The sequence below is a fragment of the Gavia stellata genome, chromosome 26 (genome assembly GCF_030936135.1).
Source record: "Gavia stellata isolate bGavSte3 chromosome 26, bGavSte3.hap2, whole genome shotgun sequence".
NCBI lineage: Eukaryota > Metazoa > Chordata > Aves > Gaviiformes > Gaviidae > Gavia > Gavia stellata.
The window spans coordinates 1,105,248-1,131,250 of NC_082619.1; the positions used below are offsets into that span (position 1 = coordinate 1,105,248).

General features: G+C 46.6%; 1 protein-coding gene across 1 annotated transcript in view; it reads right to left on the reverse strand.

Moving 5' to 3' along the window:
• The window catches only part of SIK3 (SIK family kinase 3), an 89,254-nt gene that overhangs the window by 19,864 nt on the left and 43,387 nt on the right, over nt 1–26,003 (reverse strand). The window contains exons 2-9 of the mRNA XM_059829593.1: nt 20,578–20,694; nt 17,198–17,261; nt 10,349–10,510; nt 3,531–3,655; nt 2,531–2,654; nt 1,241–1,359; nt 748–858; nt 438–581 (exon numbers count right to left, since the gene is read on the reverse strand). Coding sequence (XP_059685576.1) covers nt 438–581; nt 748–858; nt 1,241–1,359; nt 2,531–2,654; nt 3,531–3,655; nt 10,349–10,510; nt 17,198–17,261; nt 20,578–20,619 — 891 coding nt within the window. The 5' untranslated portion in view covers nt 20,620–20,694. The remainder of the gene's footprint in view (nt 1–437; nt 582–747; nt 859–1,240; nt 1,360–2,530; nt 2,655–3,530; nt 3,656–10,348; nt 10,511–17,197; nt 17,262–20,577; nt 20,695–26,003) is intronic.

The window sequence follows — 26,003 nt, forward strand, 5'->3', positions numbered from 1 at the left end:
TCCCCTCCCTCCCCCCTCCTCCCTTCTGTTCAGGCAGGGTGAGCATCTCTTCTGCTTCCCTTATGACCTGGCCCCTCTTAAAGCAAGTATTCATTTCTTGGACAGCGGCACAAATTAAGGAAGAAGCATCACACGCAGCAGTCCTCGTCTGTAAACTCTAGCTCCCAACCAGTAACCCATAGATTGCCTTCTCCTCTGTCACCAAGCTAACACAAGACTTTGAGTGAAGGGTATTCGCTAAACCCACAGCCAAATTTAGGAACAAGCTGTTCCTAATCTCAGGATTATGGTGCCCTAAACACACACGAAGTTCTCACACGAGAAAGGTTTTGACACTCCTGCCAGGATGAGGACACCCACAAGCAAGCCTGAGTGTAGCAGGTAAGGGACTGGCTGGTCTTCCTGGGCTGGAAGAGCACTACGCAAGCAGGATCTACCTGGATGTTAGCAGAGGCGGGGAAGGTCATGGTCCGTGGTATACTTGGGGATGCCGCAATGCGCAGATTCTTGTGTCTCTTCAGACGGTCGCAGAGCAGGCTGTAGATCGCACTGTAGTGATCATAAGCATCGGCTCTCAATGACTGAAAGAGGAAAAGGAACAAGTGGTCGGCTCATTTTGTCAAGCAATAAAATAACGCTCTGTACTGTGCTGAGGTTGCTCAGTTACCAGAGGTGATAAGCAACAAACACGGCCATTTGATCTGCAGTGGGAACAGGCAGGCCACGGCTGTCACTGTGGTGTCCTACCTGAATTGTGCGCTCCTTGTCCAGCCCCATGTCTGCCATTGCCAGCAAGACGTCCTCGTTCAGCGGCTCCATCTGCCTCTCGGTCTTCAGGTGCTGACACTCTGCTATCAGCTGTAAGAGCACAGACACAGACTTCAGTGCTGACATTCCCAAAGGCGCACCAATGAGTCATAGCACTCTGAAGAACCAACATGCCAGGCTCTGGCTGCAAGCTGGCGTGAGCTTTGAAGGCTGATGGCACACCAAATCAAAACCTAGTGCCTTAGGCTCTCAACGCCAAGGGGAAAGATACAAAAATATACGCAGATGAAGAACAATGTGGACAGCAAGACCAGGAGATGCAGAAAGCAGGAAGGCAGCGCAACAGCACTCGGAATGAGAGTTCTCAAACAGCCGAAACGAACATTGCAGCACTACGTGCCCAGAGCCTGTTTGCAGCCCGGCAGGCACCGAGCAGACCCCACTCATGCACCGGCTCGCTTCTACTTCTCACCCTGTCAAACTCTGCATCGGCCTCCCCAAGCTTCATCCACTTGTGCTTGCAGATCTGCTCCATGGAGAGCCGCTTGCTTGGGTCCAAGACGAGCATGTGGCGGATCAGATGTTCACATTCTGCAAGGAAAGAGAGAGGCTGGGTAACCCGCAAGGAGGGACGCGGCATCTGCAGGAGGCAGCCTCGCGCTGCCCAAGCGAAAGCACTTTTTTCTTTCAAAGCAACTGACTTCTCTGTAGGAAGTCGTACATAGCAAAAATACTGCTTCTCTTTCTGCACTTCGCACCTGTTCAGGCCCCGACGTGCTGCTTCGCTGCAGGCATTTGATTTCCCCATGCTAGGAAGGAAGGAAGCCGCTCGGGCCACCGGGCCCCTGTGCTGTTTGCCGGAGCCCCTAGGTGGCACGCTGTCACCCTGTCCCTCCCCGCCTTGCCACACCGGCCGGGGGACAGGACTGGCTTTTGGGGGGTTGAAGGGCAAAATATCCTCTGAACATGCCCCAATCAGCAACAGCTCACCAAACGATTTCTCCATTGTATTATGTGCGTGCTGTCACCATGGGGGACTGCTGAGGCTCTCCCCCATTTGGGGTGGGATCTAAGCTTGCTTTAAAAGCACCACGTTTTAGCAAGCATTTTCTGCATGAAGAGAACCTCTTCCCCAAGTAGGGCAGCAGGCAAGGAAGCTTTCAGCTGGGAAACTCCACGCAGCCCATCCAAAATTATTCCTTAATCTGAGAGCAGGCAACCAAGAACCTATGTATGACTCACTTCTAAGTTATCTGAGAATTAATCAGACTTTTCAAAACCAAGATTGTTACTAAAGCATTCAGAAGCATTTTTGCAGAAACAGGACATAGACACTCATCTCTGATGGGGCTATTGCTGGAAATTCATGTGCCATAATGCTGTGAAAAGCTTCTTGTCTAAAACAGGTATAGTGAAAGCCTCTATATTCCTAAATCAACTATTCCATTTTTAGCTTTCACATTTCCTAAATGTTAGAAAGAGTGTATCTTTGCTAACATTTTGCTATAGTTTGCATAGTTCTATATGTGAAAGCTGAGATTTTAAATAAGAGAATTTCAGTTTCTAAATTCTAGATTCAGAACTCCTTTTAGCTTATCCAGCGGATAAGCTTCCTGGCACATCGCTTCACTGGCATACCGCTTCACTGGCATATAAATCAATTGGTATATTGTAATTTAAGTACTCCAAAGACTCTGTAAGCAGAGAGGCAACCAGCGCCTACTCAGCGCTGCAGGCGCGCTGCAGTGCGCGCGCCCCTTACCTGTGGACATGAAAAATGGAATGCGAAATTTCCCACTGAGCACCCTCGCCCGCAGGTTCTGCAGCGTGCTCCCATCGAAGGGCAGAGCGCCACAGACCAGCACGTACAGCACCACGCCAAGACTCTGCGTGCAAAACAAAGGTCGCATCAGGAGCGTTAGAGGGAGAGACTGGGAGACTGCAGTTAATTGCAGTAAATGTTGTTTAAATAGAATAAAATAATAATAGAGAAGAAAAAGCAAATCCCATTGGAATGGACCTTGTTGACATCTCAGTCCCAGGCCAGCTTAATTCCTCCTTCAAGCCTAATTTAGACTTTCTTTGGAGCCTCAGAAGCCAACAGCTAAAGAAGCCTGCAGCCCCGCACCCCCGTGGCAGGAGACTCTGGCCAACCTGCATGCCCAGATCACACAGCTTCAGCCGAGTGAATGCCGCCGTGCCGGCGCGGCCGTTTCAAACCCAGCTATGCCAGCCTTCCCTCCCACTCATCCAGCTTGGCTGGCAGAGCTCGGAGAGCCCCACGAGGAGAAGAGGCAGGACAGCAGGCAACCGAGCCAGTGTTGAAAGGCAGGGCTGCAGGGCAAAGCAGGCTTTGCGTTGCACTGCTAGTGCCATGGAGGAGACCCTCCCGAGTCTCTGCGCTCAACAGCTCTCTGCAAAACCCTCAGAGAGCAAAACTTGAAGTTGCCTCTTTCAGCTCTGCCAGATCAAGCCCTTCCACAGTAAGTACTATGCTGTTCAACAGCAGTGAAGTGAACCGTATTTCTGGGAAACTAAATTGAAATGCATTTCTGGGCAACTAATGTTTTTGGCACCATGTCTCCCAATAAAGAACATGTGACATAAGTAGCCAGAATAAAATTTTATAAGCATTTCTTCGAAAAACATTTGCCATATCAGGGGCTTTTCTCTGAGAGATGTACTAAGTATTCAGGAAGCAAAGCCAAACCAACAGAGCAAAAATGAGGTCAAATTAAGAGAGAAAGAGGTTCATCGCATACCCAAATGTCAACTTTTGGCCCATCGTATTCCTTTCCTTCAAAGAGCTCTGGAGCAGCATAGGGAGGACTCCCACACCAGGTTTTAAGCAGCTGACCAGGTGTGAAGATGTTACTGAATCCAAAATCTGAAAGGACAAAGAGAACTGATTAGAGGAGTATGATCTGTTCCAACTGTCCTAAGCAAAAGGTATTTAAGTAATTTGCTGAGTCTAGTAAAGTCACGTGCAATCCTATAATGGATAACTGATACACAGACATCAGAGAAACAAGAGTGCAAAAGAGGCAAGAGCAATGCTGAAACCACTTGGACGGTGTGCAACCTCTCCCTGGGACAGAAGACCACCAAGTATTAACAGTGGCACGTCCACTTTGTACGGTATAACAGACACCCCATTTAAACAACCTGCTGCAAAACAACACGACTTAGTCCTGCTTCACACGCTACAACCATACTGCTTTTGCTTAGCAGAACACAAAGATCTTTCCAAAAGTTTGCTTTTCACTTTTCAGCCATGTGATTTCCACGCTGGAGTCAGTACACCAGCAATCAGATCAACTAGGGTTGCTGCAAGTCAGGTGGATGGTTTGGAACAAGGCTTCCACCTTATATTCACGAAATCCCACGCAAGTCTTGCGCGTTAGTTTCCAACCTTCAGCTTCTCCAATGTCAAGTTTCACAACTTCATTAGGGCCAGGGCAGCCACCAGCAAGGACAGAATGCAGACAAAGGGAAAAAGGACGGGAAATTTTGATTTTCCAGAAAGCACTACGTGAGCTGAAAACTTTGGTTAAGGTGGGTAGCTCTACAAACCAAGGCAAATCATCCACCAACAGCAAATAATAAATCCTGAAAGAGAAATTACAAGAAAGGTCTTCACCTTACAGGCAGCCAACCATCAGCTTACAGGGGCACTAATGGCATTCTCTGCTAATTAACCTGCCACCCCCTGGCACACAGCTGGGAATTGCACTGGAAAGTGTAAAGAAACCAAAGTCTGGACTCAAGAGAAGTGAGCTTCTTTGTATAAAAAGAAAGAATCTTCACTAACAATTTCTTTCTTTGCTTATAAAAGCAAATAACACAGTCACAGAGAGGCATCTCCATGTCCTGTGAACGGGGTGTCCTTAGAAGCAAGCTCCATCAGAAGGAGCTGTGCCACAAAGGTTATCTGCAAACTGCTGTGCCTGTGCTTCTGCCAGAAGTGTGCCAGCAGGAGGGTGAGTGACATTAATGCAGGCGGACGGGGACCCACAGCAACAAGGACATTTTTCATGGCATTTGCACCAGCAGCAGATCCTCACGGCAGGCTTGAGAGAGAAATGCTGGAAAAACCAAGGAGGGCTAGAAACGCTCAGTTTGCAAATTCTAACTGATTAAACCAAAAAGCATCGTGGCAAAAATATACAGTGCAGCTGCAGCAAGTAAAAATCTCTTATAAAGAGCTTAAGATGAATTTTGACTCCATCACTGGTCAGAACTGCAGCATGTCTGGGATAATGCACAGCTGACTGCCTACCTGTCAGTGAAACAAGATCCCAGTGTTGTGCAAGGAGAATTTGACTGAAAATGCATACTTTAATAGAAATGGTAAAGAATATCTGAGATGCAAAAGCACAGAAGTTTTTTTCCCATTTCTTGAAATAAATACACATTCATCTTGAAAATTCATCTTCTTTTTTACCTGCTTATTTCTCCTTACAGCCTTTTATCCATGCTTTAGAAGGTAAGGACTTTGGCCTGCATTCTTTAGCCATCAAGAAAGGTTTGCTTTCCTAAATCGTTTAAAACTACAGGTTTGCCCTAACACATTCAATATGACTCTGCTGAAAGGAGAACAGTTGTCGTCTTTTAGACAAAAGCCCCTTTCCACCAGCGCCCAGAGTTTCACACCACCTTCCAAGAGCGAGCCACCAGCGAGGCCAGCGATGGCCAACACCTCTGTGCAGCAGGCACAGAAAACCCCGCCGGCACTCCGCAGACAATGCGTTAACTGGTGAGTCCGTGCTCCCGCCCACGATCGCCGCCTTCCTTGCAGGATTTTCCATGACCTAATTTCAGGTGACTCTCCCCTCCTCCTTCAAACAGCTTCTGCAAAACTCAGCAGACCACCTAGCACAGCTCGGCACAGCTCCTGCTAGCTCAACTCCAGGAGGGTGCAACCGACTTTCCTCCTTCCCACCCCTTTGCAGGGGCAAAATTCCCCATGCGGAGATGGTTTACGCTTGTGAAGAGTACCTAGCGTGGCATGTTCCCGGGGAAATACCTGGAGCACAGACAACGCTGCTCAAACTCTACTTCAAAACAGAGCACAGAGATGGTAAATGTTCTTTAAAAGCATCATATTATCAAAACAAGGCAGTTAAACACCCTTTGGGTCTTTACTGTTGGAAATGAAGTCATCTAAACTTCCAGAACACAAGAGCAGTCAGCCTTTGGAGGACTATTTCAGGGAAATAGTAAGCAGCTGCACAATTGTCTTTTCCACCTCTGCAAGCTTTTGAGCTGTTCTGTCTCACATTTAAAGCAGGATATGTAACAAGTGCCTGAATTACGGCTACCAGAGCAAGCAAGAAAAACTACAGCACTAAATGTATTTCCAGCTCCTAACAACAAAGCCTTTGTAGTCAAGTTTAGATGTAGACTCTTTCTGACTGTTCAAGAACACACTGCAATTTTGGTACTTTGCATATTTTGAGCAAATTATTCTGATTTGGGTACTTTTATTTATCCTTGTATGTACTCGAGTGGGCTTTGCAGCACTTTGGGAACCAACCATATTTTCAAAGCAGTGAGTATTGCCCCGTGCAGCCCGGCACCAGCTCCAGCTCTGCACAGAGGAACGAGGCATTCCCCACACCGCTGCATCGGCCCACTAACCAGGCACGCTGATGAGCCCCGTTCGACAGCGGCACAGCGAGCAAGCAGCAGCGCATTCTGCAGGGAGGGCAGAGCTGTGCCATGCCAGCTGGCAGCCACCACTGCCTCTGAACAGACGTGCAACAGCTGCCTCCTGCAACCTCCTCTGCTTCGTAAGAGCTGCAGGAGATTGGCTGTCTTTGCAACTTTACCCCTCTTTCACAGGGGGTTGAAATTAGCCCATGGGTTCACAACAATTTTTGATAATGGAGAGGTGGGCAGAGAGAGCAACCCCACAGAGTCTCTGCTTAGAGAACCAGGCTTGGAGGGCAGAGTCGCTGCAGGCATGTCGTGTTCACCCAGCAGGTCCTGGAGCTCCTGCGGTCACCCCACGGCTGCCCCGGATTTCAGGATGAAAAACCTCTCCCCGTGGAGAGCTGCTGCTGTACCCAGCACCTTCCGGGCTCCGGGTGAGTCACGCTGCTTGTCTCTGCAGGGAGCTGGAGCCAGACGGCTCCGTCTTACACGACGCACTGTTCAAAGGCTGGAAACAGCTTCCAGAACCCACCTGTGCTGCATGAACTGAGGTCAAGGCTGGTGAAAACAGCAGGCTTTTTAAAAGCCCCCAAAAAGTTAAGAAGGATTTGAAAACCCCAAAGCAACAAACAAACAACCCAAAATCTAAACCAAACTACAACTTAAACTTTCTTTAAAACTATGACAAGTCACCCCAGTCCAAGGAAACATAAATCCAAATCCCCAGGGAGCAACCAGGTCTCATTCCACAAACAGATGCAGGGGGAAAAGGGCATTTTTAAAGAGCAAGGTAGAAGTCACAACAATGTGATATAGGGAAAATAAAAAAAAAAACATCTCTGTGCTACAAAAGTAGGCCCGGTGCCTCACGTTTCCTCAGAGCAGAGCTTCAGGGAGCTGGCTTTAGTATCTGCACAACAGGGACTTTTATCCTCAGACGGTGAAAGAGCAAGCAGACTCTTGCAAACGAATGCAAAGCAATGCACAGATCAGATTCCTCTCTGAAACCATACGCCAGGAAGGCCTGGGTATTTAGCAATAATCTCAACTCCTGGCTGAACTCTCTGACTGGGAGCACAAGTGAACATAGTGCCAGAAGCTACTGACTCAGGCTTTGAGAAGGTACACTGGAGAAAAAGCATCCATGGGAAAAACGAGTCCGAGGGTAACAGCGTTCATTTCTCAAGGTTCACAGAGAAATAGTATAGTTGCAATCAACGAAAAAAACCCCAAGCCAAAAAGCACACTTGTAGTCACCATCGAGTGAGAACAGCGGCATTAACCCACTTCAGGACTGCTACCCTCTCTTGCTAAGTCTCAATTACTTAACTAATGCCGAGCAAGGGATGCAAAGCTGCAAATGGAGGTCAGCAGTAACGTGCTAGAAAATCTGCACCGAGGAGACTCTGGAAAACTCCAAAAGCTGATGGAATCATGTACATTACTGAAAGCTGCGCGTATGGGTGTCAGAAGAACCACAAAGCTGCAGTCGCAATCTCAGCTCCGGGTGTTTGAGGTGACACACCGGCTCACTCCATCCTTCAGGCTACCTGCGTTGCTGCTACACTGCAGGTAAAAAGTGACCAGACCTACCAAGTGGAGCCTTCAGAAGATACTCGAGATATCTATAGCTTCCATCAGCTGAACATCAAATGCATTACTGAAGAGGTTTGAGTTAGACACGGTTAAGGGGTTTGGCAGTGAAGGTTTAGCTGATCCTCCTCCCTGTGTTAACAGGGCTTTGTGCATTTCTGTAGTATTTATTCTGGGAGGTCTGGTCTGAAAGAGATCAGTTGCTATCTCTTTTTTTTTTGCTCTTGAAACAATGGAAGAACTGGTGTCAAGTTGTAATTGATGAGTTATAGGGACAAAACTTAATACTTGGAAAATCCTATACCATAAATCAGCTTTTCCAGGCTACTTTTCAAGTCACTACTATACCTTCCTGCCAAGTAAAACACTGCCACCACCAGGGTGGGAACTATCTTCCAGAGTCCATTCTGGAAGCAGAGATTTGGAAGGAAAATAGTTTCCAACCCCCTTAGATAAAAAAGTTTCCACAGTTTTCAGACATTCACAGAGCTTGTCAGCATGCTCATGTGGCTATTTATTTAGGAAATCCAGCCGTATTATAGTTTCTACCCTGGTTAGCTTTTAACTTCTTTCTTTCTTTTAGTTGCTAGGCTCCCTCCCCACTACACACAGATTAGATTTTACCCCGTGAACACAAGATGGCCTCAAATCACTAGTGCATCTGTTTTCATAAAACAGACACCAGAAAGTGCTGCTCAAATTCCTCCTGAACAGCCTTTCTCGTAGGAGCTCCATCACCTGCCACCAGCTCCTTCCACTGCCCAGTGCAGCAGTTATCCAACAGGCACTTGCTGCTGCCCTCCTTCAGTACAGAGGCTCTTACCCAGCTGTAGAAAATGGGTCTGACTGGCAAAACCAAGCCATTTTCCCCGTATTGTCAGCGCGTTTCTCTTGGTGACTGCTAACAGTGAGGTTCTGGGAAGCCTGTGCTATCAGGCTTTCAGCTGGCCGTGAAATGCTGTACAGCGCAAGGCAGCACAGATTTACTTAACGCATAGGCAACACTCCGAACCACTCGTACTTCATCAGCGACGCGTCTCTTGCTCATCCTCTGCTCCCAGAACAGCCAAGAGGACATGGTTCATACTATTCAGTGCCCAGAGGAAGTTTCATAAAGTCCTTCGCTCCTTTCCATTCCTTCCCCATTCCCTCCTCAAAGTGAGGATGAGAGAAACCTGAGAAATTACTAATCATTTTACTACAAATCAAATGTTAAACTCTAATCTAACACCTACAGATGGTACGTAAGAGAACAGTAACACGACGAACAAGACTGTTGCCTTCCTCCAAGATGGTATCAAGCTAAAAGATTATTCCCCAACTCCCAGTATGAAAATTGCTCACAGACTGAAAAGTTTTGTAGCCCTAAGCACATTTTTTTTTAAAATCCAGTTACAAACCCTTGTAAAAACCGACGAGCTCTCCAAGGAACTCTATTAAGAGAGAGGGCAAAGTGCTTTCCAAAAATGCTCTGCTATGCATTAGGCTCTCATAGAATTAAATGGTAAGCATGAGCTCTTACAATTCAAAAGCCTGTGAAATGAGATGACCACGGCGGTATTAAATCCTCTTGTTTCAATCGGTTGCTACATAATCCCACAAAGCTAAATGAAGTCAAGTCTAGTCAGTGCATCACAGAGCTCAGCAGCCAAGGCTCAGCCTCATGTCCAAGAGGATCACAGACAGGCAGGCCTGTGTTAGGTCAACCTAGAAACTGCCCAAGCTCTCTGGAAGGGCAGTTATTAGCAAGACACCCCACTGCCCAGCAAAACTCTGGGAACAGACTGTAAGGGCCTGTTTATTTAGTAACTTCAGCTTTCTCCCTACAATGAGTAAAATACCCAAAGCGCTGGGGCTAATTCTCTTGCTCCGTCAGACAGCATAGCGAAATGAGTGCTGTTTCCCCTTCACTGCCCTACCATAAACGTTGTCATCCCTTCTTTCCATTCTTTCTCTCTCACCTAGCCTGACCTGCTTCACAGAAGTCCTAAACTGGCAGCAGGACTCAAAACAAGGTCAATTTTTTAATATCCGTCTCTCCCATTACCCAACGTATTGCAACGCTGCAGTATCTATAGCCGCATATCTGCCTATGAAGCCAAACCAGCATTTTTTTTTTCTTCTTTTATTTTGCACTACTTGAAGGGAGATATAAATCTCCTGGCTACAACCTGGCAGTTTCAGCTCTGGGCAGCAGGCCACACAGAAATCCAAAGCTTCCTTTAGCCGCACTGTGCTTCCTTCTTTCTGAATACCTGGAAGCAGCCAATGCCTACATTTATTAACTTCTGAAGGCAGCTGCCTTCCTCCCACACTGCTAGTCTTAGCTCACCTGCTATTTTGATGTTAAGGTTAGCATCCAGAAGTAGGTTTTCTGCCTTCAGATCTCTGTGGACTATATTACGACAGTGACAAAAGTTGACAGCAGCCACTATCTGCTTGAACTTTCTCCGGGCTTCCTTCTCGGCCATACGTCCGTGCGCCACCAAGTGATCTGTAAGGGACGAAGCGAAGACAAAAGTGGTTATTCACACAGGGAGTGCAACCCAAAGAGGGGCTTCTTGCACGCTTGCGGCACGCAATGCAGAAGATGGAGAACGACGCAGGCACCAGCGTGTTCTCCAGGTTCCAACGGCAGACAGGGTCACTGCTGAAGCTACACGGAAAGGGACTCTGGCACACTGCTGCCACATCAGCCCTTACCTGGGCTGTCTCCAAGGGAAAGGCTTTAAAATTATAAAATTTCCTCTATTTAGAGGACAGCTGACAGGGCTGGCTGGAAAATCAGAACTGTTTTGTGAGAAGCGTAAAGGTTTTAAGTATTTTTCCACATCAAAATAAAAATAAAGCTTTTTCAACCTTTTCCTTCAGTCAAATACTAAGCCTCGTGCCATATTACCTCGACAGTGAGAGGTGCAGGTTCGTGGCCACGTGCCATCCCTCCTTCCCTCTGTTTTTTCACAGGAAACGCGTCTTTGGTCTAACAAGCCTCACCAAAGATAACTCTTGCCGAAACCAGTGAAGTCCCAGCTAGTTACAGAGACAGCCAGCTCCTCAACTTCAGCTTTCTAGCTGAAAACCTACTAGCTGCAGAAGGTATTGAACATCGTCCCTCTTCAGAGGGAAACCCTGCTGCGCTCCGCAGTTCCCACCAGCTCCGCTCCAGCAGCCCGTACGCCTACCTCTGACCCCTGCTCTCCTTGCTTCTGGTGGACACAGGGTGCTCCACAAAGTACACCCCGGCTGAGAGCCAGCCCCAGCACTCCTGAAGCTCATCAGCTCCTGTTACAAATGCTGCAACTCAGTACAAAAGTACAGCTTCGGGAACAGTTTTACTTCTGCAATGCAACAAAAGAAAGTCATCGCACACACTTCAACACACGTGCAGGGTCTCCTGACGCTCATAACCAGACTCCGGGTACTTGCTACTGTTTTGGTGCAAAAACATACTTGCAATATTCAACAATGCATTTCATTATGAAAATGGAGCTTGCCATTGCTTTGGAAAACTGAGTACTCTAAAACATTTTGTTGAAAAATCTATACTCTCACTCATAGGTAGTAGTTGTTGCCAGCTAAGCTTTCCTTGGAAGCTAGCACTGCACACACAGACAGGAAAAGTCTCTCTAAGAGATCACAAAGGCAGGCAGACAGCAGCAACCCAACTTAAATCAATCTACTTAAAACCTGAAAGCACCAGCCTGACAGAAGCCACTCATGTTAGTTGATGGTTGGACTTGATGATCTTACAGGTCTTTGCCAACCTTAATGATTCTGTGATTCTGTCATACTACCCTGTGAGCGGGGATGGACAGGCAGGAGACAGGCAGTAGAAAGGGCAGAGAAAGGAGGAGAAGCAGCATCCCCCTCCCCTGAAGCACCAGCAGAACAGGCAACAAAACTCTGCCAGGAAAAGCGTCAAAGTCAAATTAAGCGGCAGTTGAATTATGAAATACAATTACTACCCCTTCCTAATATCTCTCCACCCTGTAAGCAAATCTAGCTAAAACTGGTGCAGCACGGTAAGAGATGCAGGCAGGAATAGCAGTTTGCAAGATTAGGGAGTTGAGGACAGTGTTACAAAAAAGCCCCGGGAGAAACCTAAGAAACATCCAGGAGAGCCCCCAGCACCCAGACCCACCCGCGGCACCAGGAGGGCTCCCAAGCTTCCCCAACTTGCGGGAAAGGCTTGAGAGATTTGCACAAGCCCTCTCCCCTCCAGTGCGGGCCACAGAGCAGGATAGCAGAGGCGCTAGCGAGCCAAACCCCGGGGGCTTATCTCCCTGCCCATTTCAAGAGGCTACTGCTTCTCAGCTGGACCACTGAGTCAGCCTCAGAAGACTTCTGGCCAAAAATAGGCTGAAACGGTTCATTTCACTCCAGAAACTCCATTAAACTGGAGTGCTCGATAGAGGTATCTGTTCTTGAAAATAATAAAAATAAATCACTTCTGAAGGTTTCTCATCAGGTGGTTGTATTTTTCCCCAGTCACCCATTAATTAAAATACCTGCGACATAATCGACTTGCAGTAAATACTAATTACCAAGATCCATCAAAGCAGTTCTGCTGGCTTCTGACTGCACAGCAACCTACTTCTCTACGTTTGACTACTCGTGTTGTGCAACAGGGTGAAGTTGTTTTTCAGAGAACTTGTCAATTAAGTTTTGTTCATCGGAATAACTTACTCCATGAGCAAATCTGAACCAGGGCTGGGGAAAAAAAATCCATCACCAATTCCAAGATGACCCCTCAAGCCACTTGCTAGGAAAAGCAAAATTTACTACCTCCGATAGCCCCGTCATATTTCATTAAGTCATTCGCATGGTCATAAATTTTTTACTCTATCAAGAGTTGGGACACTGACAAGCACAGTTAAGCAAGGGCCTGCTCCAATTTAAGCATTACCACTGATCAACAAGATAATAGCTCAGCTCTTAAACAAGTCAAGGTCATTCACATCTTTTACTCCGCTTGAATTTGGGAGCACAGCCTGCCGATAATAGCAAGCACTCTTAAAACAAAGTCCAAGGCTCCAATCTCTCAACGTTTCAGAAAATATTTCAGAGATTCTCCTGCAGGCAAGAAATCAAATCCAGCTACTGCAGCAGGCATATTTCTACAAGGCTCTCCCAAGTATATTTTTGCCCAAACTGGGTTCACCTCTCCCCCCGCACAGACAGCGACACATGCCGCTTGGTCCCGTGCAATTTGCAGAGTCTTGCTCGCAGGGGCTGCCCTGCCAGACGCCTGCTCACACAGAAAACCCTGCTGTCCCTTTTATTAGTCATTCTTGCTTAGGCGGTGAAAAAAACCCCACTTTTTAGGTTAGGCGTGAAATTTCACTGTTCATGAAGAAATGTGAGCGGAGGCTGGTCCCCAAGCTCTGCACGTAGGCACAGCTCTTGGAGACCGCTGACATTTCTGCACAAGCTCCAGAGGAAGGACAGAAACAATGAAGCTACAGAATACTTCACATACCACCAAGGGCAACTGTATGCCAAAATTAACCATTGCAAGCTTAGTCTGCATAAACCTCTCATGCAATGGAGGTTACAGAGATGACCTGAATGCTCAGCTGGGAGCCAGCACACGGGTCTCGAGCGCACCGAGCCTCGAAGCACAGACTCTCCCCTGGGTCATACACACGTCAGCGTGCTCTTTGGTGTTGCTCCTTTGAGTGTTTTCCAGAGAGGAAGGAATGCATGGTTTCATTTCACAACCCTTAAAAACATCAGTCTGTTCTCTGTACTGACACAAAGCACCTGATGCTGCTCCCTGCATTAAAACACACGGTAAAATCCTACACTGAAGAAAAAGCATCTTTTGGTTAAGAGACAGGACCGATACACAAGTTTCCACTCTTTGCCTCTAGACAGACTCCTCGCGCTTTGAAGTTGCTTTCTGTCTGGAAAGCAAATGCTGCTTCAGCTTCACATCTCCTCCGTGTGGTGGATTAAGTTAATTTCCAGCGTATTTGGTGACCTTGTGATCCGAGAAGCAGCCTGACCTTCTAGAGACCGGCACTACGCTGTTTAACGCGTCTGTCCAGTTCAAGCTCAGAAAGCTCAGGACAAGCAGGAGGAGATGGAGAGAAAGAGCAGTGACAGCAGACGTGCTAACCGCATCAACCAGACGATGATTTTGTCACATTTTCTGAGAATTTTTGTTAATCCACCAAGTACCCGTATTCTTGTCAATGAGGACTGCAGATTATTTCCAGTATTCATTGTGAACAGTTGAAATCAAAACAGACTTTTAACCTATATTCTGTTTGACCTCAAAAAAAGGACACTCGAGGGACCTGGAACAAAGAGCACCCTATGTTTAAAAGGAGGCATTCATTTGTTCATGATGTCAAACCAGCAACCCAACCACACGCAAAACACGCGTAGGGACAAAAATAACAATTTACATTTTGCTGCTTAAGCCCACAGCAAAAGCAAGTCTTCACCCCGATCCCCACGCACCGCTATGCAAACAGAGTGAATTATCAAAACGTTTCCAGTAACGGATGAATCAAAGACACTTACGGCACAGCTTGGCCACTGAAGGAGCTATCTGCCCTTTTACTGGAAATTCAGATAAACAGGTTGTAAAGCTCTCCTAGGTGCTAACCCAGGAAAGCCTGCAGAGCTCAGACCAACAAGGGACAAGAAAGGCAAGCGTCCAGCGCTGACTGACTTAAACTGTGGCCATTTAGAGAAACCACCACTCTGTCAGCTAAAAATTCCATCCTCTGTTGCTCCCTATGTAATATTTACAGTGGTATGGTACAGTTTAAACCTTCAAATGTCTTTTTAAAGCATCAAGGGAAACAACTTAGATTGACTTCTAACAAAGCCTTGCAGTTCACAGAAGTGTGACGCTGTGTTTCAGATTATGGAAGGCACTCAGCCTTACACCGAGTGTTTAGCATCCAGAAAACCATGTTGTCAGCCCCCCTCCACCCCTTCTGCGGCTCAGCCCTACATTTCCGCATTAAAACTTAGGTCATGCATATGTGGAGACAGTCAAGAAAGAAAAGACTCAGCACAGGCGCGTTTAATACAGAGGATTGCCCAGCACCCAGTACCAGCCACTGTCCATACGCACCTAGCAGCTATCCCTGCAGCAAGTCCAGCAATTCCTAACAAGCCTACCAGAAAAGGGATGGACATTGCATTGAAGCAATGGGTAGGCAACATTCTACCCTTAACAACAGGTCAGCCCCAGCTCCCGCCGCTGCACGACACTACGGAAGAGCCGGAGCGGGTGCGAAGCCAGCCCGCGCAGAGCTGCTTTCTCTCGACAGCATGAGGACGTGAGATTCTTCAGCACTGGAGATGCTAACGACTGCAAGGAAACCTTTCCAAAATGGGTTGCTGCTTCCTCCCCGTAAATTGCTTCCGCTGTTAGAACAAAGTCTTCATGGCTCCTCAGGAAACTCTGATTACAAAAAGCTGAGACTTTCGTTTCCCCCTCTCTGCTCTGATGCCGAGGGCACACAGGGCCTTGCACAGCACCTGAAAATGCTCAAAACAGGCTAGTGGGGGCACAGCCTCACGGCTTCCGTCTGGGAAAACGTCAGGGCTCTCACATAACTGGCTGCTCCCAGCTATCAACGAGGATAAAGTGCCGGGCAGCGTAATGGAAATTAGCCATGCTAATGAGCTGAATTTACTACAGCATAAAATATTTCAGAGAGCAATTAGATTTTCACTTCGACTCATGTCGAAGGCTATTTTTGTAACCAAGAGAATTCATTCCAAGTTTGTATATGAGCTTGCGCATAGTTCTGAATTTAAAAAAAAGATGAGCCCGTCTCTGCCAAACTCAACAGAAGAGGGAGAAAAAGTAAAAAGCGATTTATACTTTTCTGCGGTGATCCACAAACACGAGCGAACTCTAATACACATCCAAGTGATTTTGCTGCGATTACGGCTTGCTGCACAAAGACAAATTTCACAAGCCTTCAGAACTCTTGGGCATCTGTTTGAGGAAACAACAGGAAGACTCAGCTGGAGGAAGCCAGGTTTTTCACCAGGCGATCCACACCTTCCAAACATCGGCTACTACTTGCTTCTTCCTTCAGCTGTCACCTTCTCAGAGAAGAAATCCAAAGGACATGGACGATGTTGAGAAGGCGGCATGACAGCCATCTACTACAGTACCGAGGAACCGGAATTAGGTTATATTCACTGGAAACCAGCATTTTTCAGCTCAAGTTGTCTTACTTTCCTTAATTTGGGGCTTTTCTTGCATCACTAAGAGCTCCATCTTTTATTACAACTCAGCCTCAGTTCCAGCAGAGGGAGAGGCTCTGACATCAAAAGTGAATCTACTGCAATGACTTAACAGGAGAAAAAGGAGAGTATTTCCATTTAGCTGACAGGCCGTATGTGACTGTCCTCACAAGGACGTTGCCTGGAAGCAGATTTAAGCCAGCTCGCTTCAAAAGCGTAAAGGATTTTCCCCCTTTTCTGAGGCTCATGTTGGCTAAGCTAGCGAAGACCAATCTTAGAAAATTCTGACTCTGTCGCCTGGCACAAAATTCCAGTGTGTAAGTAAATATCTATTTCTACAAGTTTGTTATTGGTCATGGCAATAAAACAAATTAATAAATCAGTCAGCAGTTCTCACAATTGTGCTGCACAGATACTTTTTCTCCTTTAAAGACTAGCTTCTGTGGTCAAGAAAGCTCAGCCAACACATTGTTAGCAGACAATAGAGTTTAAAATGGATGTAACTAATACATGCTAGGATAACATCAGATATCAAAAAGATAAGAAAATACATGGTTTCGAGAACAGAATAGTACAGAACCGCAGGACAGCCTGTTTCTCTGAAAGCTACTAACAAACACTGACATTTCCGCTATAGTTAACAAGTTTCATATAACTTTGCCAGGAAGCAAAGTATTCAGCAACACTAAAATTACTATTTCGAACATCTTTAATCCCAAAGTCAGCACAAAGAGGAGCAGCACCACCTGTCAATGAAACCCAAAGAAGAAACGGAGGTTATGGAAGTTATTTTTCCATCAAGTTGGTATCATTTATTTCTTTGCCCCTCTTGTCAATGGAAAGTTTTCAGGCTGAAGGGCACCTCTCAACTGAAACAAGAGAGCGTGGCAGCTATTTTCAGTTTACTGTAGTTGACCAAGTGCATTATCTGATTAAAGAATGCAGTAAATGTACTTACCAAATATTTCCCCTCCACTAGCGTATTCTGTCACTAGATAAATCATCCTCTCCGTCTCCATAACCTGGACGCAAGGACAGAAAAGTGACAGATAAGGAGACTGCCGTGTGCAAAAAGAAATGTAACTAATTGAAAATTTTTATTCCCTCTATAACACATGTAACTGTCAAATCAAAAATATTACTTTCCCAGGCTTTACAGAGCTATGCAAAGGAATGGACAGGAACTAGGGAAAGAATCCAACAGCAAGGTTTAAACACTAAATCCGTAACTAAACATGACGCTTCACCTGCGCCTTCCTCTTCTATTTCCCCTCCCTTTAGCATTTGCTCCCCGGTCTTGTCTTGTTCCAGCAGCCTGGGAGACATTTCAGGGCTGCTGCACCCAAACTAGTTCACCTTTCTAATTAATCAGTCCGTTGCAGGCACTGAAATAACCAACACAATTTTGGCAAAGGAGGGAATATTTGCTGGATCAATAAGTGACTTGTAAATGAGTTGAGACCTATTAGAAATAAACCAGAGCTCGGGCTTTGCTTTAGGGAGTCCGCACGTTTCAGCCGAGTAACACCACACTTTTAACAGTTTTTAACACACATTTTTAAGAGTCCGTTAGGATTTTGGGGCCACAGCAGTCCAGCACACCAAGGCTAGCGATGGGATTTCTTTCAAGGGCCAGGCACCGTGCAAAGGCAGCGAGGGGCTGACGGACAGTGATGCTGTGCTCAGCAGAGCAGTGGGGCCACTGAACTCTGAAGCGTACGACTGATTCCTGAGCACCATTCTATCACCCTTAGTGAAACCTACACTCCAAAATGACCTCAGAGTCCCGAACAACTTCTAGGGAAGTCCCTATCAGGATGCAGAAGAGAAAAGCACAGGGCAAGGCACTATGCTAAAGCCAGGCCTCAACTGTATTTTTAACGCTTAGAGACAGTGGGTGAGGGCGTACAATCACACAGAGCACACAAAAAGCGGCAAATAATGCCTTCCTGCCTGCAGATTTGGTAAGGGCGGCTCCGAGGGCTGTTTTGTGACCGGATTATGTTGTGTGACCTGCCTTCGGGCAAGTACACACTCAAGGTGTTTTCCAAAACTTGATGCTATTTATTTAGCAGGCTTCACAGCTTTGTCAATGGAAAAACACACTGTGTTTCACTTCCAGGACCGCAGCGCTGAACCTCCGGTGCCAGGCACGACAGGTCAATTTCCATATTCCCAGGTGTTTAGAAAAGGCCAGGCAACATTTTGACTTTGTTTTGGCTTTTCTGTTTCAAAGACAAGTGAAAGTTCACCTTTTGACATGAAATGGACTATTATCCCAACAGAGAAGCTAGGTTCTTGGAGCCCAACACTGCTTGTTCTTGCTAAGAATTAGGACTCAAACATGTAGACTCTGTATTTTAAAAAATACGTGCCTGACCCAGACCGCAGCTGCTTAAACAGCTGTATTGCTATTATTCCAAATGTTAAAACAAGAGTATAGCAAGGATGAACCTCAGTTTTCTGCTCAAGTGTCACAGGGCATGATATACAGCTCCCACTTAACAGTGACACTACATGTCCAAAAAATCCTTAGGTAGGTATTGTTAAGCACACTTCTGTTTCCAGAGAGACTCTCTTATATTATATTACTATCATTATAGACACTTTCTCCTTTTCCCTTCCCGATGAAAAGCTGTGAAAGGCTCTTAATTCTCAACTCCAGGTTTCAGTAGTTTTTATTTAAAAATACATGCCACTGAAAGTACCCAGGAAGAACAGCCAGATGAAACATGCTCCACAGTGGGTACTCTTTTCTCACCTTAGCAAAGCTGAGCCACAAGCGTCACCTGTTCAGTACCGTATCAGAGCTTTAGATGGAATAAAACAGGCTGAAAACCAGGATTTTGGCTCAAAAAAAAAAGCTTTAAGGAGTCAGTCTGCAGAGAAGCGTTCCCTAAGTACCTTAAAAATGCCACAATTCTGTAGCATCTGCTGTAAGCATCTCATACTTGGCGGTTTGGCCAGAATAGCTAAACATTAACCTCTGTCACTCCTACTCAGTTTTAACACTTTGGAGTCTAAATAATGACTCCTATCTACCAGGCATGGACGAGAAGCAGAATGGGCTTGAACAGACAAGAGCTGGTTCTAGGGAACGGCAACTTCCATTGGGGGTTACCACAACTTCTCCCTTGAAATGCACACACAGACATTACATTACACAAGGAAAGAACCCCAGCATATTTCCCCCAGGATTTCAACTTCTTCCCATCCAAGTCAGGCAGCCACAAAGAGGAGATCACCCATCTTAATTAGCCTCTTGCACCTGAATACTTCCCCAAGACAAAGGGCCCTGGGCAGCCCTTTCTCTGCTTTGCGTACCAGCCCAAAGAGCTGACCTTCCATCCGCAGCTTGGATGGAAGTCCCCTCCTTTCCCAAAACAGCCCGTGACTGCGAGCCCTCTGGCAAGCATACTGCTGCAGCAAAGAGGCAGGTAGCTCTGCGTGAACCTGGCAGTCAGTGGTCAGCTCTGGCAGGACCCTGGCAAGGAGCCTTTGTCCCACAGCTGCCCGGAACTGGGATTGCAAGCAACAGAGAACTGCACAGAGCTTTCTAGCACTCTTCTGTTGTAAGTCACTGCTTGAGCCCTTGTATCAGAAAGTCCCAGGGAGGGAGTCCTTCATCTGTCCAACAGCTTCCAAAACAGAATTTAACATTTCACCAAGGCATTGGCCTCCTTTATTCCTCTGCTCCCATCACCCTGCTGTCCGCTTATCTCTCGGCTGTTGCAACTTCCTTACTGCTCTACGTGGTCATGCAGTCGGAGAAGCACCACCTAATACGTGCGTAAAAGGCAACACACGTGGAATTCTCTCTGGTGGTTTCATTTGCAGACTAAAAATGCCAAACAAGCTGGAGAAAAAGTCTGCAAACGATATTCAAAAGCGGGTCTGTCGCTGCTATTGATCACCTTCCAGGAAAGCACAAAGCAGATCAGCAAGTCCTCGGGGCCACGGGGCAACTGGGAAGGGGGAGGAAAGCAGGGGAGCCGCATGCTTTCAGTCCTGCTAGCGGGTGAGACTTACTCTCTCCCTTAAATTGAGAAGGGGAGCCCGCATCCGGTTTCAACTGGGAAACTGAAAAGCACACAATAGCCATAAACAAATGGCAAGGGGCCAGCCCACAAAGGAAGCGTGATCTCCCAGAAAAGAGAAGGATTAGCCACACTTCCCCCCCACCCCTCTAATCAAAGTACTCTGAGACCTTGAAAACCTGAAGGACTCTCCCAGTACTTCACCTAGGAGAAATGGAGGGATAACCCTAGAGAAGGCACTACTATACAGTGTAAAGCTATAGTGCAGAGGGATGGAAAACCCACTGCGGAGTGCTCCTACCTGGTATAACCTGATGATATGTGGGTGGCAAAGCATCTTCATGATCTGAACTTCTCTAAATATCTTCTTCAGGTTCTCTTCATCCAGCTGTGTCTTATCAATTATCTTTATGGCAACCTAGCAGAAGGGGGAACAAAAGAGAGGTTATTGACCCAAAGCATACTAGGAAAAGCATTTTTAAAAACAAATAGTGCATCTATGACCCCGCTGGGCTGGATGAAAACAGAATACATCATCTTCATGGCAATACAACAGAATAGATCAGCTTCACCATCACTGGAGGTGTTCAAGGAATGTGTGGACGAGGCATTGTGGGACATGGTTTAATGGGCATGGTGGTGTTAGCTGATGGTTGGACTTGATGATCTTACAGGTCTTTTCCAACCTTAGTGATTCTGTCCCTGCCTCAGAGAGCCTGGGATCTCCAAGCAGCCTCCCAGAATCCAGCTGGCTAGCCATAAGTTGGGCAGGAAGCAGCTTTGTTTCCCAACTCTCAGCGTATTTTCCCTACAGAGGGTACCTCACCAAGACAGCAGCGTTGCCGACAGCAGTGGGATTTTTAGGCTGTTGCCCATTACTGCAGTACAGCATGTTCACAGAGGCACCCAACACTGTGCTGAAAAGCAAGTTATTTCTGAACTCCTGGATATATTTCACACTAGCCCAAACACTTGCTCTGTTTGCTCCAAGGAACCGGTTTTCTAGATCTCACCACCCAGCTTTGCTCTTCAGCCTCGCCACTGTCATGTTAACTCAGTGCTGGAGGACGTGCCCAAACACCAGCCTGAGAGCTGCAGGGCTATGGCATAAAAGCAGCGAGACAGATGGAGAAGCTGCCAGCTAGCCAGACAGAGGGGGAGCAGCTTTCAGGGACCAAAATCCAGACCGGACGCAAGCGGAACCGACTATTGCATTATCCACACAACATCTCGCTGTAACAGGGCTGATAAATAAGAGCAGGGATGGAAATGGGGGGGTTCAGGCTTTAACAATCAAAGTATTTATTTATCTAGTTTAAAACAGAAGTGCTCTATAACACTACACTAACATAGTTTAAACAAGCCTAAGTGCTTCCAGTCAAGCTGCTCTCCAGCCTCGCAAGACTTCCTCGCTTTTCTTCCCTCCACCTTCCCCGGCACTGTCTGCTCCCAGCTCTTTCGGGCATGGACAGTAAAGCCATCAGACAGGGAGACAAACAGGGAAACACTTCTGTGCTATGAAGTACCTCCCCTCAAGTCCACTGTAGGAAAGTAATTTGTTCCATCCAACACGCGCAGATAATAAGGAAACTTTTCCAGAAGGCCCGATTCAGCAGGGGAGAAAAGGCAGTTCTCTCAGCCAGGGTGATACGCTGCTGGAGCAAACAGCTGAGAGAAAAGGCTGCTCTTACTGGCAGAGGAACATTTGCACTGCTGCTTCTAACTCAGATTTCAGCCTTGAGTTAATAAGTACCTTCCTCCCCACCAAGACACATCAGTGTGAGTGAGCAGCTATAGTACACCAGCCTTGTTCAAGATTTGTGGGCTGAATTAACATTCACCAGCAAGTTTTCTCGCTTAGAGATGGCACTCCCCCTGGGAAAAGAACCACTTTTACAAACCTTCTCCTGGTTGTTTTGCTAAAGCATAATTTACAAAACTTCTGTCAAGGAAGACTGCAGAATCATGCAAAGACATGGGGAAGGGCATGCAAAGCAGCACTGCGGTAAAAAACGCTGATGATGCACAACCAGAAAGATTTGACACAGGAGCCCGAAGCCCAATTACATAAATGCTTTGCTCGTAACAGACTCCAGCACTCGCCAGGGACGAGGACAAGTGTTCCGCGCACAGAGGTGTGCTGTCTCCGTGGACAAAAAACCACAGTGGCACGCGATCCGAAACACATGTATTTCTCCTCTAGCACCAAACCCCAAGTGCAATGCTAAACGATGCTCTAACAGGCATGGTGCTGTTTGGAGAAAGACAAACAAAGAAAGGATCTTTAGGGTCTTTAAGAGAGCAATCTGAAGCACATGAAAATTAAGCTTCATATTTTATGATAAAATCCTTGCCAGGGGAGTAACCGCCTTGCATGTAAGCAGAACACAGCAGAATCCCGAAAAGGCACCAAGTACAATAAGCTGTTTCTTTCATTTGAAACCTTTAATTCAGAGTACAGGAACGATTCCAGACTAAGTCACTGAGCATGCCTCCTACAGCAAGAACAGAAGCTGAAAGGCAGCCAGGTCTGGCAGTCGGCACTGGAAGCTGCTGGCAGGAACGGGGTTAGGGCCGAGACACAAGGTGAAACGGCAGAATCAGACCCCGCTCGGTGACACTGCCAAGCACTAACCGGCAGTGATTAACGGGGTGACGAGCCGCTGCCGTCCTGTTCTAGGCTGCAGCTCATCCTCTGCTGAGGAGCGGATAGGCAAGAAGCGCACATTTTGTTAGCTACGGTTCTGGTAGATCTGCACCGTGTAGTTTCAAGGACACCACTCACGAGTGGACTGGGAAAGTTAAGAGAGCCAGAGGGGGCTTGGAGAGCACTCCCTACATGCTTTTCACCAAGGATTTCCCCTGCAAGGAAGAGCTCCTGTAAAGCTTAAACCCGTATCTATCTATCTAAAAAGCCAAGAGAAGCTTCCTCAAAGAGTGAAGCCAAGATGTCTACCAAGAGACATGAGTCACTTTCAGGCACAAATACGTAAATGAAAATCCACAGATGTGGAGTATTCCTAAGCTCCTTACTCATTTCTCAGCTCTGTATTTGCTCTAAGGAAATCTCATTTCCCAGCTTAATTATACAGCTTGAGTTGACACTCTTGGCCAAGTTCAAGGTATGTAGAGCATTTGGTCAGTAGGGCCAGACAAAACAGAAGAACTGAATTGCTCTGTTTTTCTCTCTGATAACACGGGGCAGGGAGAACCAGGCTGCCATCTCACCTGCTTGCCTGCCCCACGCTTGTCACCTTGCTACGCTGTGTGCTTTACACAGGGTGCCCTGTACCTCTAACTCCACACCCACAAGACACACAACACCTGAATCAGTAGCAAAGGAACACAAACGCCAGAAGATCTCTTCTTGTGAAGGATCTTGTGAGCTCGGCCAAACGGGTAGCCCTTGAGCAAACCTAAACCCATCCTCAAAAGCAATGAGGAGGAGAGACCTGGCCTTTCTGAAGGGGCTTCTTCAAAACGTTTTCATTCCATTCAACTGCCTCCAGCAACTGATGTAATATAAAAGGTAAAAGTCTCCTGAAAAAAGCCTGGGGAAACCACCTTGTGCTCCGGTTTCAGGAAATTCAGAGCTTCCTCACGAACGTGCGAGGGTGGAAGTAGGAAATCCCCTCCACGCTCGCCACAGAAGGGAAAGTGCAGGGAATTTCAGGGGTGGGGGCTTGCGTCTCACCCGGGGCTTTGTGGAGGGCCTCTATTTGGTTTGTTTCAGAGGACTGCTTTTCATCCGGAGGGAAGGAGTGGTTTCAAGGCTTTTCAGAACAGACCAAGGTGGTTTCTCCATTCCTTCATTTCCCAGCTGGCTAATATTCTCCCTTCCCTTGAAAGATGATTCAGGATTTCAACAACAACAACAAAAAAAGGCTGGCTGAAGTCCTCTGGTCACATCAGCCAGACTGACTTCATCTCAAACTCGGTTGCAGGGAAACAGCCACAACAGATTCTGCCCCGCTAAGTGCAGGCTTTCCTTCCTTTGGGAAAGTCTGCCCTGCCTAAGCCTCCCAACCAGGAAAGAGCCCCTGCAACTGCATGCCCTCCTGCTCCTGGGCTTTGCTCCATCCTCCAAGCTGCCGATGCAGGTTATCCACACAAGCTTGCAGTTCTTCCTCCTAGCAGTAACCTGCTGCTGTAGTCACAAAACCATCTCACCCCAGCAGAAAGCATCAAGAAAGTACAGGCGAATAGGCTTCCCACTCCAACCGACGGGAGCACTAACATTTATGGCACCACTAGAAATAGAGCTCTGTATTATTATTTATGTGGAAAGAATCAGTTTCAGGTAGTCTCATGAAACACTAAAAAACCCCAAACCCAAAATCAAGTGCATTCCCTCATGCTTACAAATGCCACATAAAATAGAGAGGAAAGAGCAAGACTAAGCATCATTAAATAAAGCACAAATTTGGCTACAAGTAGAAGTGGAAGAAAACCATGATCTAATTTCTTAAATAATGAAATGCTATAAAAAAGGAGTCTGAAAAATTAACTATTCTTTTATCAAAAGTTAATGAAGCTCACAAGCAGTAGGATATATGCCAAGTCTGGAGCATACATGCTGCTACCAATTAACAAAATGTTCTCTCCATTCCTAAACATTTCTTTTTTTTCCTTCTTTCATCCAAGTAAAATTTGCACTAGTAATTCAAGGAAGAAATTGTTATTTGGAAGAAATGTTAAGCTGCTAAAAACAACAGTTGGTAGAGAGCAGGTAAAGTGTTCAAACTGACGCCTGCAAGTCACTGCGGAGGTCTTGCTCCTCGGAGCCAGAAGGCTTGTCCATTTTCTTTCCAGATTTTCCTTCTCCTGGTCCACTTCAGCCAAACACTGCTCTATTTTTTTCAATTCTAAAGCTGTGTGAGTGTGTGTGCATGCCAGGCAAAAGCCCTGAGAGAAATAGTGGAAATTTCAACCACAGATTAGCATGAAAGCAAAAGGGGTAGTTGAGGAACTGAAGGAGAGGTACCGAAACTCTGGAAGGCCAAAAGGGCGCAAGCAGGTATCGCCGATCTCAGCATGTCCCCCTGCATCACACAGGAGGTCAAGAGGGACAGAAACGACATTTCTCACTAGAACAGCAAGTTGCTTTCACTGCACCCCAAAATTGTGAGTTCCCATTTTGCACTGAGAGACCAGATTTTAAAAATCTGGTAGCCACCAGAGCTAGAAGATCATGCCAAGGGCGAGAGTCTCCCGAACGAGGCACAAGCCTTGGTACAGGAGAGAACATCTACTTGCAGGAATTCAAATCTATATAGACATCCTGTTTATCAGCTAAGCGTGGCTAATATTTATACAGGCTTCCTTGAATCAACACTGCCCTGCCAACAAGAAGGGAAATAAATTGCTGGGTGCCCAGGCAGAGGGGCAGGAGGAGGATGGGGCGGCACAGGGGCAGGGAAAGGACAGCCACCATGCTTGTCACTGCTCAACTTCTTGGAAAGTATTGAGAGAGGGGAAAAAAAGGTAGGAGCAAGCTGTCTGTTTTCAGTGAAAAGAAGCCACGGAACAGTGAACTTTTCCTTTTTATTCTGTGCGGTGAACAAAGGGAAAAGCCAAAGACTCTGTCCTGGGCTAACATCTCTTACTTCATGCTGCACATTTGCTTAGATCTAATTATAACTATAATTAAACTATAATTAAAATTTCCTGCATGGGTGATCATTCCATAAAGAAACCGCCTTTTCCATTTCAGTTCAGTTGTTTCTG